Genomic DNA, 14,345 nt, shown 5'->3' on the forward strand with positions numbered 1-14,345 from the left:
TGCCACTTGAAACTCGCCTTCACCTTCTTGAAAAACTGAGTTCCTTCTACCCCTTTTCTAACAGTTCCAGTTCGAGTACGCTAGTGAGTGAGGGAACTTGGTTGGTTGTCGCCTGTGCATCATCGTGGAAGGTCTTCGCCTGGTGAAAATAGTCAGTACCCGCATTGTCAACCAGTTCGCGATGGGTGGTGACCTTCCTTACCCCTTTATCCCCGTGGACACCGTGTGCCTCCACCTCTGCCAGACCAATATCGTTCACTTCATGGTGGGTCCCTTTAAAGTGTTGTGTCTCCGTGATGACCGTCATCACTACCCTACTCAACCAGTTGGCCTTTCTGCGCACACTCATCCACGCATGTCCAGTTTTCAGGTTCTTGCTTTCACGAGTATTTCCTCTATGTTAACTTCACTGCTTTGACTGGTAGATCATTTTATTTTCTCCTTTCTTCTCGCGTCCACTGTACACTTCGGCTTCCGTGCCGATTAGCCCTCGTGCCCGCTGAGCACTTCGGCTTCCGAGCCCTCTTTTTCCTCGTGGTGTGCATACTTACTTTCTCACTTCAACCTTCTATTTGTCGTGTGCCCAATAACTTCTTTTCCGCTGATCTCGGTCCTTTCTTGCCCACTCATCCCCAGTTCCTTCTGGGCTCGTAACTATTCACTCTTGCTAAGGCTAAGGTGTAATGGCCTTGGGATCCGTCCTGCCCTTTGATTGTTTCTCTTGTTCCTGAAATTCGTAGTTTGTCTCTCTTCCCTTTTGCGTCTTGTTTCTCTCGCATTACCCACCGCCATACCGTGTCGTGCGCCACGATAGTGGCAACTTTCCGAGGCGCACAGATAAGGGGGACACGGACATAGAGTGTTTCCAGAGAGATTGCCGGGCGAATGCGCAACTAGGTTGAGCTCTCGATTTCATGTTGTCAAAGGCAGATTTCTCCGCGACGACGAGGGCAATTTGAGTGGACGGAGCTGTGAAGAGGTGACAGCGGGTGTAGTGTACGGGAACTTTTAAAAGCACGAAACCGAGATGGAGACCGGGAAAAAAAGGAAAACTTGAGGTGCGCAGGTTCACGAACTCATCATTCCCGTGAATAATCCCCGGCAGCAGGTTCAACTACCTCTTATGACAATGCTGCCCGAACCTTTTCCTCCCACCGTTCAATCGCCCTCGCATTCCTCCTCCTCTCCCTCTCCTCAACCGCTTCTGGAGAGGTACCGACAAGGTATTGGGCATCAAGAGCATAACATCCCAGATGTCTCTTTTCTGTTTGTCAACATCATTAATGGTTATGGCATATTCCCTTGATGTGCTGTCGTACCTCTCTCCTCTTGGCATGCTCATCTTCCTGTTTCTTGTCTCCCTTCCGCTTAGCCTCTTTCTGATGACCCGGATTCCCGCTTCTCTTGGCCTTCTTACCACCATAGAACTTCTTTTTTCCCTCTGCCTCAAGATCCCTTAGGACAGATGTGGGGCCCCATGCCGCAAGCAAGGTGGTGGCGTAAGAGATGTCGAGAATAAGGGGTTGGGTACAATGGTGCCATTCAAGACCCCATAGCCAGGGGGAAAGGTTGAGGCTCCAAGCCGCCTGTCTGTAGGGGTCTTCCTGAGCCCTTTGTCATGTCTGAAGATCTATCATGAACGATTAGGAATGATGGTAATGGTATCAACGGGTGAATGGTGAGGAGGTATTTGTTAGGATCCTCCATCTCTTTGCCCTGAATATGGTTTGAGTTCAAGAAGGGGTTGGGAGTTTGAGAGTGTATAAGTGCGGGATTGGGGGGCAAAGTGGTTCGCTCACCCTAAGAAATCTCAACATCTTTTTGTCTAAAGCATCGCAAAATGTTGGGGTGAGGAAGATCATATTCCTCGGATCATCAATCTCTATGTTCATATCCTCCTCCGCAACCTCCTGTCCCTGTCCCCCATATTCTTCCTCGTCATTTCCATTCTCACCCAACAATGCTTGCGCCTGCTCCCCCTCTGCCTGCTCTTGTTTCACCTCTGCCTGTCTTTGCTCCCCTTGCTGCTCCACCGCTTGCTCACTCTCGTTCTCCTCATTTATATTCCTACCCGCAAGGATACGATGGCAGAGGATGGAGTGCAGGTGCTAAGTGGGAATGATGAATGAATGTCTGCATCACACGGATGGAGTTGAAACCTACCTCAGTACCTTTAGCACGAGGGATAAAGTGACAACGTTTCGTGAGAACATTATCTTTGGTGAACGGACATCCCACATAATAGTCTTTCAACCTTGTGTCCACTTTTTGGGCGTGGAGTCGAGTAGAGAACTGACTAATGTGGGACAGATCTCTAACCTTGGGGTCCACAAATCTAAGGGCCCGAGGAGAAACATAAAAAAACCAATCATCTGGATCGGCTCCACCATCCAAGTCATGCATGACAGAATGGGGCTCGCCTTGCTCATACAGTTGGAGATCACCGTGAACACCACTTATGCAGTAGGCAGCATAACATAGCCACCTACGTGGCTTGGTGCAAAGGGCGGATGGAAAATCGGTGTAAGGGATCGCTAAGAGAAGGATGGGTTTTTCTGGACCCCTGTGATGGAAAAAAATGAATACCACTGGGGTCTCTCGGCTTTGAGTCCCCATCATCTTCCGGTTCCTCGAGGCCAGTCTTAAGCTTGGAAATAACCCTCTCTTTTTGGCTTGAACGCCCGCTGGGCGCTACCGCTCCGCGGGGGTCGTCTGAACTGGAGACTACGTTCAGCATTAGCCTCAAAACTCATTCCTGGCGAAGTTAGGTGAACATGTACTTGTTCCCGACGTCGATGCATTTACGATAGTCAATAGCTTGTCGGGGACGAGATAATGACATGCATCTCCATTGTTCTGTTCATATCTCGCAATCGATGGAGGCGGTCGCTCCTCGGAGCAAACTCCAGGTAAGATGTGAATTTATCACGAGGTCTGCTAGCAGCAAACGTTATGAACATCCCCGTTCTACGACCCGTTGTGAAAGGCTGGATGTCGAGACTGAAGTCATTATGATAAGGGACATGGGTGTTTGTTTGATTCCTTGGGTGCAGTGGTGCAACGAGTGGCTAACTTACATCCAACCGAAACGGTTACTCATGTCCTGAAGTGACTCTCGAGAAGACATTTCATTTCTCTCTGTTGGGCTCCGAAGGACCGCTACATACTTGACTAGCTGAATCCGGATGTCTTCGGGCTTATCCGCGAAGTTTGCGCGAGGTTTCACATTCCATGAGATAGAGTTTCCGATCTAAGGGTTTGTCGCACGGGGTACGCACCAAGTTCGATGCTCTAACGAGTTTCTCTTCTTTGCTGGACATTTCGAAGGTGGGGGCGATTGACCGAAATGCTGGGTGGTGTGATGTATGAGCCAATACGTCGGAAGCTTCGCAAGTACAAGGTAGGGTGTTAAGAGTAACCGATACGCTAAGGAAAGTCAGACTGATGAACGTGGTTTTGAAGGGGTTGACTAAGCAAGGCATCTGTGGCTCTCGGGATTGTCTATTGCAAATTGGGAGCCGTGTGCGCGGAGCACGTGGTCACCGTTCTCTGGCGGAGCTCAGCCTCTTTCTCTTCGAGGCTGGTCACCTGCCTAGGGGCTTAGGGATCTGGATTCGTTGCGATAGGAGTGGGGATCGAGACTAAATTAAAATTAAGAACACGCGTGTGGACTTTTCTCTCCAAGGAGTTTGTAGTTGGTGGACTGTTCGACCTGGGCCCTCGGGGATCATGGTGGGAGTATTGTCATCCTTTTGTTTGTTCCAGATCGGAACTGATGACTGTCTCGGCGAGGAAGATATAGGCAGTATCGGTGGGCCGCACAATGCTCGCAAGGACAAGCATACTGCATCTGTGAACCTTGTGAATCGTATACACGTCGGGCGGAGGTATTGACATTGAGGTACCCTTGTTTGACCCTTCGCCTTCTGCCTCGTTGGGAATTTGCACGAATTGACCGAAGACGTCAAGGAGCATCTGGGGTCGCCGCTTGCAGGGCGTGCCGCATTCTCAGTTTCCTGCTATGTCCAGGTGGGAGGAATATATATATTCTTTACGCCCCTTTCCCTTCTAGTTCGCATCTATGGCAAAAGAGGCTACGTTTAATTCGGTATGTGTAACCTTGAGCCACTTGAGGGAGCTAAGTGTTCCCATTCTTATGCATGTAACACAGACCCTGTCAGCTCGCCGTTATGGAGCTAGTTCAACGTCACGGCCAAGTCTTCAGCTAGTTGGAACGTGCCGTGCGCGAAGCAGACAGTAGTAGATTGCCTACGAATCGATACCCGACGGGCTCTTTTCACATCATGTCCACGCAGCTCACATGCTTTTTATTCTCCATGTTTTCATACCCTCTTAATCCACTGCTCGTTACTAATGATTCTTTATCCATTCAGGCTTAGTCTAGGCACCGCTTGAGCCGCTCCACTTAGTCGACTGGATCTATGTTGTGAATCTTCGGTCTTGCAGTGCTGAGGGAGTTTGACATATGCCCTTCGACAAGTGGGATTCCGTTTATTTGCAATAGGGGCTCATTGGGTGTTCCCGTGATTGGTTGGTTCTCTTTTTCACATCTCCTGGTTGTGCGCTGTCTGTCCTTGTTGGTTGTACTTATTAGACACCAGGTCGTGTCCTCAATTCAGAAGTCCCGGCGCAAGTCGGGGGTCGTCTTCACAACACTCTTGAGCCGACTCTGCATCAGGAAGACGAAGTGTGTGACATTCACAACCTGTGATGTGACAAGTTGTCTCAGATTAAAAACTTGATCGATTCCTGATTCCTCCCCCACTTACACTGTGCCGTAGCTCGTTGAAATTTACATGGACGCCATGATGGGAAGCACGTGGAATACCTATCCGAATTCTCGGGAAGCAAGCCAACATAGCCCCTACATCAGCCGAAAAACCTGTCTTTGATGTCGCAATTTTGTCTCTGCAACACGGCCCAGGAGGCACCGACGTACGGCTTTCTGTGCTCCATTCCTGCTAGACAGTCGGAAGGGGATATCTGAATTTTCAAGGTTGCTGAAACTTGGCCTCGCAAGTGTGACCATCCGCTGGGATTCAAATGCGCAATCGCTGGTTGCGCTATCTCAGCGAGCTGGGCTCATAACCTATTGTGAGGCTATGTGCCAGTACCTTCGGAAAAGGAGACACTATTTGGATGTATTTCTGGTCCGGACCTTTCTTCTCCGAGGTTCAATGTGAACTCAACACAGGATGCTCCGATCCATTTTCCATCCTCGGACCTCCGTCGTCCCTAGTAAAAAGTACCCCTTGCATGCACTTCTCAGCAACTCACGTCTACTGCAGGTTGCGAGTCAGCGCGCTAGCACCGTCGTGGCGCTTGGCCATATCCAACGCGGCAGTCAGCCCCCCTAGAGCAACGATGTGGACCCCAATTTTTTGCGCATGGCTGATTAGATGGGTGTCTACATTGCTTGGATCATCGACAGGAGTGAGATGTCTCACATTTGGGTGCACTGTTTCCGCTGATGCTGCATCATTTCCAACCGGATTAATGCTTATACCCTGCGTGACCAAACACCGCTATGACTTTTGGGGAGAAGTGCGCACGCTCACTATCTACATATTATCCGGCACCTGCCATCCTCTGCCATCGTCCACAATGTTGATTCTTAGTTGAACTCTGATTGCCAGAAGGGGAAGTGATCAGCGATGGCTTTAGATAGGACTATTCTCCACAGCAGCGTTGAAACCAATCGAGCACCTTGGGCATTGCACAGAGATTGATGGTTTCTAGAAAGCAAATACTTTCTGCCCTTGCGTTCTGGCGATTGGCTGGAAGGGTCCGCAGCCAATGCTCTTGTTGTGAGTCGGGGCATTTGCATGGGGCATTGGACAATACTGTGGTATCGTCGATGTGCGTTGGCAATCGTACTACAACGTCTAACTGTTCTTAACTGAATCTCCGCGCTTATCTAATCGAACTCGATCATCTATCGATCAACTACGCTTACATCTTATGTCGCATCATGCAGCTCAATCCATCTCCCGCGGCAATGCGTTCCAGTCACTGCTCGAGGCCGCGAGTACGGTCGAGCAGCTCGATGAAGTCGTCAGGCGATACAATGCCAACCAGATCCCACTTAGAGAGGCGTACGCCACCCTCTCCGAAGCCGTCGCTGCGGATCAGTCCCTTAACGAGGAGCAGCGCAGGGAAACGCTCGTCCGATACGGCGACGAACTGGAACAGTCAGCAGAGGCAAGGATCCGAGCTCGAGCACGAGGAGACCGTGACCTCGATGGAGGTATCGCCCGACAACAGACCTCGGCCGAGCAGGATGGGACTGTCCAATCGAACCCTAATGTCACGACTCGGACTACCTCTCAAGTCGGACAACCCACCAATCAAGCCAGTTCCGGACGGCTCCGTGGAAACGAGGTTTTCAAACGAGTTGCCGACGAAGAAAGTGTCCATCGTGCCGAGTATGCGTGGAACTGGAAATTCGGGAACGGAGGACCACCTTGGGATGCCAGCGAGGAGGCCATGCTCACCAACGCCGAGAAGACACAACTCCTCAAGAACGCGTACAACACCAACGTCAAACGTGCCGTCCGAAGTCTCATCTGTCGGGGCGGTCAACCTGAATTCCCACCATACCTCTGGAAGGACATCCTTGGGGACCGACTCGTCGACTTCGGACACTTGGTCGAAGATAGGCGCACCCATGCCATCCGATATGAAGACTCCGTTGACCTCGGGAATGGGGTTCAAATCTCGACTGGGTCGAGTAGCCGGAGCAAGACCAAACTGGCAAACGAATCACAATGGACGGAGGCGTGGGACAAATATGTCGCTGCGGTTGTATGGGCATACCCCCACCGTGGTCCGGAGCTCCATGAGTACCACCGTCACATCGTCAAGCGTTTCAGCAGAAACCGGAATGTCGCCCTCAACATCGAATACGACCAGGCTGCAAGGAAGTTCTTCCAGGAAACCCACCGAGCATTCTCCGACATTAATGTGCTCAACGAAATCATCCACGACATCTACCTCGGAGGAGGAGACCGAGATACCCGGGGAGAAGGTAAGCCTGGAAAGTCGGCTGGAGAAGCAGGGAGCGACAAGGCGACCGGAGCTGGGGAGAATGTCACCAAAAAACGAAAGCGTGGCAACAATGATTACCCGATCTGCCGAGAATTCAACAAAACGGATGGATGTCGACGCTCCGAATGTCGCTACCTCCACAAGTGTGGATCTTGTGAATCCAGTGCCCATGCCGAGCCAAAGTGTCCACAGCAAAAGGAGAAGACAACCACAGGATCTCAATGAGGCCGAGGAGAAGAGCAAACGACCAAGATACATGAGGTTCGTGTTCGGTCAGCATGATATTGGTCAGACACCATCGGCATCGTACACTGAGAGTGCTCAACCTGTCCCGAGCGTCCCTCAAAGCGATTATAGATATCAAGACATCACTATGACTATCAAGGACAACCCGAGCCTGTTCAAAATCGTTACCCCTATCAACGTTGACCGTTTCGAAGTCCTCCTGAAATCACACCCGAATCGTGATCTCATCAGATCTGTATGTGATGGACTGCGGACTGGGTTCTGGCCCTTTGCAGATGTCGAGGACCCGAAGAGCGTACCGGTAGGAATTGTAGAGCGTGCGAAGGGTGCTCCTGAATTGGACGATGAATCGGTCGAATTCCTTAGACGGCAATGTGCTGCCGAGATGGGCCTGGACCGATACTCCGAAGCGTTTGGGGACCAGCTACTGCCTGGGATGGTGGCGCAACCTATTTTTACGGTACCGAAGAAAGGCTCATCGAAGCTGCGGCTTGTCAACGACCATAGCGCAGGGGAGAAATCCCTGAATTCGCTGATCCCGAGTGAAGGCGGGTATGTAGTCCTGGACAATCTAACTGACCTTGGGACCAATATCCGTGCCGTCATGAAAGAGAATGGAGGAAGGAGGCCAGCTCTTCTCTGGAAATCTGACGCATCTCAAGCTTACCGACGGCTACCAATGCACCCACGATGGCAGGCACGGCAGGCAACACTGATTGACGGGAAGTACCATGTGGACCGATGTGCAGTCTTCGGGAATCGGGCCTCTGGCCGGCTGTGGTGCTTGTTCTTCGGACTCGTATGTTGGATTGGAATCCATGTTTGCGGGATACGAGGTCTACTTCACTATGTCGATGATGCATTCAATGCAAGCTTCGACAATGAACTTGAACTTTATCCCCCATACAATAGGGAGTTACCACGAGGCCAGACAAGATTCCTTAAATTGCTCGACCACATCGGAGTCCCACACGAGTCGGCCAAGCAACTCTTTGGGACCCAGCTTGAAATCATAGGCTTCCTCGTTGACGCAGAGCAACTCACGATATCCATCTCAGAAGAGGCAAAGGGAAGATTCTGCGCTGCGATACGAAAGTTCGTCCTTGACACCCCGGACAATCTGCGAAGGCAACCTCTGAAGGACTGGCTGAAGACCCTTGGGTATGCGAACTGGGTCCTCAACGTATTCCCACTTCTCAAGCCGGCGCTGAACTCGTCATACGAGAAAATCGCAGGGAAGCGGATGATGAATCAAAGCATCTATATAAACAAGCAGGTACGAAATGACCTACTATGGTTTGCTGATTCAGTAGAGCAGATGGAAGGAGTTCGCATGCTGAACGCCGAATCATGGGGGCCAAGCGATGCTGATGTGGTTGTATGGGGAGATGCCTGCAAGATTGGGCTCGCATTCTGGGCACCGAAATACAAAGCTGCGTATATTGGCGACCCGGTAACCCAACCTGACGAGGCATTCAACATATTCTACAATGAAGCTATCACAATACTCGCGGCACTCCAATGGTCTACAACAATATCCCCCCCACTGAAGCGACTCGCAATCTACACCGATTCGACAAACTCACTGAACATTTTCAACTCGCTCCGCGCGACAGACCTGTACAACCCAATCCTCATGACGGCTGTCTCGACACGGATAGAGCACAACATCGACCTCCGCGTCTTTCTAGTGGAAGGGAAGCGGAATGTTGTGGCAGATGCACTGTCGCGACGCAATTTTGAATTGGTGAAAGGTATGTACCCGAAGCTGGTCATCAAACACTTCATGCCTCCGGCGCTTATGAAGCTGGGGGCATTGAAGAAATGAATGATCAGAGGCGCTCCAAGACCCGTCAACCACAGCGCGAGCCTTGGTCCCTGGAGCGCTGTTAGATACTGATCCGGGGTTGGGCACCGAAGGTTGCCGATGCGGACCGCTAAGGGCCGCGATGGCCGCGATGCCTCAGACAAGGCCCGAGGGTAGGGCATTTGGCCTCAGCAACTCTAAAGGGAGTGCTGTGCCCCCTAGTTGTCTCTTGGCCCTCATTTCGAACTTACTGGGGCTGCCTTGTTGGGGTCAGGGCTTGGGGTCGTGGTCAAGTCGATATTAGAGCTAAGGTACTATAATGTAGTATACAGGATATATATATGAAGGTGGAATGAATAGAAGCGGACCCGGGCCGAAGGCCGAAGGGTCCGGAAGCAAATAGGAACAAAGAGCGGGGTTGGCCGCACCGCGGCCGGCAATGACCGAGGGTCAAAACAAACAATAACAGATAAATAAACGAAGGGGTGTAGGGCCGCGATAGCGGCGATGGTATCATAGCGGAGTAGGCGATATCGCGGAGTCACGCTAGGTCGGTACCAGAGGCGGACTCGGGGCAGGGAGGTCGGTGTGGCTGTGGGGGAGTCGGCCAAGTGTAGGGGAGCCTAGGGGCAAGTGGGGGAGTGAGCAGGGAGCCCTCAGGGAGGATAGGGCTGAGGTTGGGGCTCGCGCTCACGCTCGCATAGCGGTAACGGGCTCGGGCGGCATCGGGACGGGCGGCTAACGGGCCGGAATGCACGGCCGTGACAAGCGCCTCCGGGAGGCTCGAGCAGCTGCCCTGGGAGCCGCTCTTGAGCCTAGCACTGCTCGTACCTATATGTCAGCGCTAATGTCTTACATCAATTTCTGCGACCTCCACCATTTCCCACTACGACCAACGATCGACACACTCACCTTTTACATCGTCTACATGTGTGCCCACATCCAACCAAACTCGGTCTCTTCGTATCTTTCAGGTATATGTTCGGAACTTGAAGCATACTGGCCGGAGGTCCGCGACACTCGCAACTCAAAACTCGTCTCGAGAACTCTAACTGGATGCTCCAAAATGTTCCGCACTCCAGCTGTCAGGAAGAGGGCTCTAACCGAAAGTGACTTGCGGACCGTTCTACAATCAATCCCACCTCAGCCTTCACATGACGATATGCTCTTCCTTGCAATCACCTTCACAGGATGGCACTGCCTCATGCGGCTTGGCGAACTAGTGGACAGCGACTCGGGGGCACTGCGCAACTACCGAAAATCAATAAGAAGATCTTCAGTTAGATTCCACTCCGAACCGCAACCTCACTACGCGTTCATCTTACCAATGCACAAAGCGGACAGGCTGTTTGAAGGCTCAACGGTCGTGCTAGAGAGACGAGACAGTGACTTAGACCCCCTGGGAATCTTCGAACAATACCTGAACGCTCGAGACTATCGATTCCGACACCTCCCCGATTTATGGCTGCGAGACTCAGGAAAGATCCCCACCCGGTCCTGGTTCTTGGGCAGACTGCAAGGAGTCATCACGACGGGAGATGTTGCAGGCCATTCCTTGCGCTCGGGTGGTGCAACGGCGTTAGCACTTGCAGGTACTCCTTTGGAGCGGATACGCGCTATTGGAAGGTGGTCTTCAGAAGCTTTCCTGATCTACCTGCGCCAAAACCCGATACTGATCCAAGGCACATTGGGGGGACGATCAGCATTCGACGGCCAGCGTGCAGATCATTGAGTCTAAGTACTCACCACCAACCACCCCTCCACCAGCCATTATACGTGTACAAGTTACGGCTCGCATCGCTGGCGCACAATCATACGCATTGCAGGTCCATACGGACCGTGTCCACTAACTCATGGACCGCTCACGGAACCGAACTGATTAGTCTCAGTTTAATCCCATTTCACGTGACTAATCAGGTGGATCCGCGCGCGCCTCAGAGGAGGCCGTCTTGTTCTGCACTGTCGCAGTGCGGATGGAACAAGACGGACGAAACCCTCCTCCGGGCCCAAACTTGGTCTCAGACCAGCTGCGGGAAGAGACAAGTTGCATCCGGGAGCGAGATAAATAGCGCAACTTATCCACTCCCCACCTGCCTGCGCAATCGTACTACAACGTCTAACTGGTAAGTTAACGGTAGTGCGATGAGGCTTCTAACCGTGTGTGCTGGCCCCGCTCCTCAGGCCTGCACACGGTTATCCCTGCTCTCGCTATCCACTAAACGCGCGCTTACTCTTACTTTCATAGTTCTTAACTGAATCTCCGCGCTTCCCACCTCCTTCCCCATCGCCTCCGTTGCGCTACATCATTTTTTCACTTGCTACCCTCTCCTGCATTTACTATTAATGTATTTAATTGACGTACGGCTCGCATCGCTGGCGCACAATCATACGCATTGCAGGTTATCGCCGGACAGTTTGTTACGATGCCCTCAATCTCCATTTCATCCTCTGGGTACATTCACCGGGTCAGCACATTTGTTACTATTTGCGATACAATGGATGTTTCCTTGCGCAGATTGCTTCTGTCTTTCTCCGCTTTCTTCCCAACCATCGCCCTTAAAATTGCCGCTAGTAGAAAAATCTAGAGACTCCAATCCCTTCTTCTCGAGTTCACCTTCAGCGGGGAGGGGTTTCGGTCCTTTGCAAGTTGTACGCTGTGTATTCTCACGTCCGGGTCCCTCTCTGGATCACCCAGGATTTCAGTTTGAGTATACAGAATTCACCCGTGTCAGAGGCTGGTCCCTATGCTCAAGACATTGTTCGCCCAGAAGGACCCCTAACACAGCATGAAGTGCGCACTAGAGTTGGCTGTCAGTCCCGTCTCCGCAGAAACCCAGACAAATTCGTTCAATGCTTATCCAACTAGTTGGTATCATTCCTTGGACATCCGCGCTCAACACCAGAATCAGTCGCCTAATCACCCAATGGTAGGTCTTTTACTCACCTCCCGCTGATCAGCTTCCATCCGCGACCCCTATCATACGACCCAACGAACACCGGCGAGATGAGTCTGTGCTCCACTAAATTGATAAGGTACGTATCACAGGGCGAGATGGCGGGAGGCGGTGTTAATGATCTGTGGGATGCCGTCCGCATAGCGTACGATACATGCTACCACCACGGCTTGTATCTCAACAAAAACACTCAGTGGAGCAGTATTATCCACTCCAAAGAATAGCCCGCGATGTTCCTTTAGTATAGAAGCTGGTGAATAATGTCATGATAAGCAGTATGACCTTGTTTGTCTCTCACCGGGAAGCGTGAAGCTGGAAACTGTTGAGGTGACTTTCAGGGACGCTATATGATAGCAAATAACTGGGTATTGTTCATGCGGTATGGAATGACCATGGCGTCGACCCGGGAATGATGCAGAGCTCGGACAGAAACGAAAGGATGTGCCGCACCAATTCGGAAATTGGCATTGCGATTTCAGAAAATTATGGAAATGAAGGGGCTGACTGGCGGTAGTCAGAAGCACGGAGGCAGACCAATCCATTGGGTGAAGCCTGTCTCTTACGCCTTTCCAACAACGGGGAGTCTCCCAAACGAGAGACCCCCGGAAAATCTAAGGAGCTCTTTATTCTTCTACACACACCTTGACACGTACGTAAATTGTGTGCCGAAGGTGGAAAGTGGAACAGCCACCGAGGGACCGAGACTGGTCAGTTCCGACGGGGCTCCTATGACGAAGATCCGTAAGTTGAAAGCGAAAGCGAGATGTCCAGAAGTGGGTTCGGCAGGCTTATCGCATAGGGGAGTTAAACAATATTACCAATGAATGTGACAAACAGGCTTTGGCTTAGGAATGGACAGACCCGCTACGGAGGAGCAGGAATTTCAGGGCGGCGGCGTCAGGATCCGCGTCTCCGCGTCGGGAAATTGTTTTCGGGAAAATGATAGAAACTCTCGTGATGTCATTCGGGGCCGAGCGGGAACATTAATAGCCTTCGGTTGTTCGAGCAAGCTTGTTAACCAAACCCCCTAGCCCCTGAGCTTCGAGTCTTTCCGAGTCTCGGGAAGCAGGATCCACGGAAGAGCAGCGGCCTCTGGCATTGAGATATTCAAAGTAGAAACTTTGAGTGGGTTTAGTTGTATTGTTGACTCATGATGAGATAGTTGAAGGTGAATTTAAATATTGAATATCATCTGGAAAAAATGGGAAAGGAATGCTGTAAGTATTTCCAACCGAGCCGAGGAAAGGTTGTAGACGCATCGGCAGCTGTGGGCCGTGAGAAGGAAGATATGTATGAATGGGGTTGGTAGTGGGGTTGGGACACGGGGGAGACACAGAACATGAAGGAGGAATCGCGTTTTACGTACACGAGTGGGTGGTCTAAGCCCCTGAAAAGAGGGAACTTGAAGATCTCGTTGGATTACAAGTCATGCTACCGTTCAGGCAACATGTCCCGCTAGCGTGCAACATTCCACACACGCGACACCGCCTCCCCGATTGGTCCGTGCACCGATCGCCTTGTAGCACAGCCTCGCTGTACTATAAAGACGCCGTAGTTAAAATGCAACAATAACAATCGGCTTTGAATTGGCTTTGGTACTTACGTTATTACTCGAGTGCAACCGTTGAGCGCCCAAGTTGACTCACAACAACAAATCTAATCGTCTGGTTACAACGTGCCGGACGTAGTAGGCTTTAAGCGCGCATGCACGTATGCAGCTCGGTGAAACGGTATTTGCGTGAGTTAAGGTCCATGATCGGGAGCGTATATCGAGGGAGTGTCCAAGTGGGTGGACACAAGTATACGATAACGAGTTAAGGGTCCTCGATCGCTTTGCCCATCCTCAGCATTGAAGAGTCTGGGTCAGCGTGCAAAGTGCTGACTGTTTGTTTATCCGGTAATGAACAAAGCGCCAGTGGAAGAGAAAGTCTGGAGCATATCGTGCTATATTAGGTGGTGCCAGGAAAATCCTCTCAGGGAGGACCGATGTCGAGCTATTCAAAGTGGGGACCTTTCGTAGTTTCCCTGGGTGATATGTCGACAATGCAACATTGGAAAAGGCGGTCATTCAGAGCCCACACATGTTTTAGCTATCCGGTATATTGGTGCCTTGTGGTCGCATTTCTGGTGAAGAGCGATGAGCCGTTGTGACCATTCCTTGTCAATGATGCGATGGAACATTCATCCTGTCCAAGGAAAAGGAAATTTGATTCAGCGGAACACCTTTACGAGAACGATCATTCTGCAGCCCGCCACTGTTGATATGACCT

General features: G+C 51.4%; 2 protein-coding genes across 2 annotated transcripts; one reads left to right on the top strand and one right to left on the bottom strand.

Moving 5' to 3' along the window:
- Positions 1-1,121: 1,121 nt before the first annotated feature.
- EI90DRAFT_3126600 (uncharacterized protein) lies at positions 1,122-2,403 on the bottom strand (the record flags this gene model as incomplete). Its single annotated transcript, XM_039063933.1, has 5 exons — positions 1,122-1,259; positions 1,320-1,586; positions 1,642-1,716; positions 1,800-2,108; positions 2,164-2,403. The coding sequence occupies 5 exons, from the start codon at positions 2,401-2,403 to the stop codon at positions 1,122-1,124; spliced, it is 1,029 nt and encodes a 342-aa protein (XP_038913906.1).
- A 10,157-nt stretch (positions 2,404-12,560) lies between these two features.
- EI90DRAFT_3017947 (uncharacterized protein) lies at positions 12,561-13,106 on the top strand (the record flags this gene model as incomplete). Its single annotated transcript, XM_039057165.1, has 2 exons — positions 12,561-12,816; positions 12,913-13,106. The coding sequence occupies 2 exons, from the start codon at positions 12,561-12,563 to the stop codon at positions 13,104-13,106; spliced, it is 450 nt and encodes a 149-aa protein (XP_038913907.1).
- Between the last annotated feature and the right edge of the window lie 1,239 nt (positions 13,107-14,345).

Source organism: Cantharellus anzutake (genome assembly GCF_015039405.1).
Source record: "Cantharellus anzutake strain C23 chromosome Unknown EI90scaffold_38, whole genome shotgun sequence".
Classification (NCBI taxonomy): domain Eukaryota; kingdom Fungi; phylum Basidiomycota; class Agaricomycetes; order Cantharellales; family Hydnaceae; genus Cantharellus; species Cantharellus anzutake.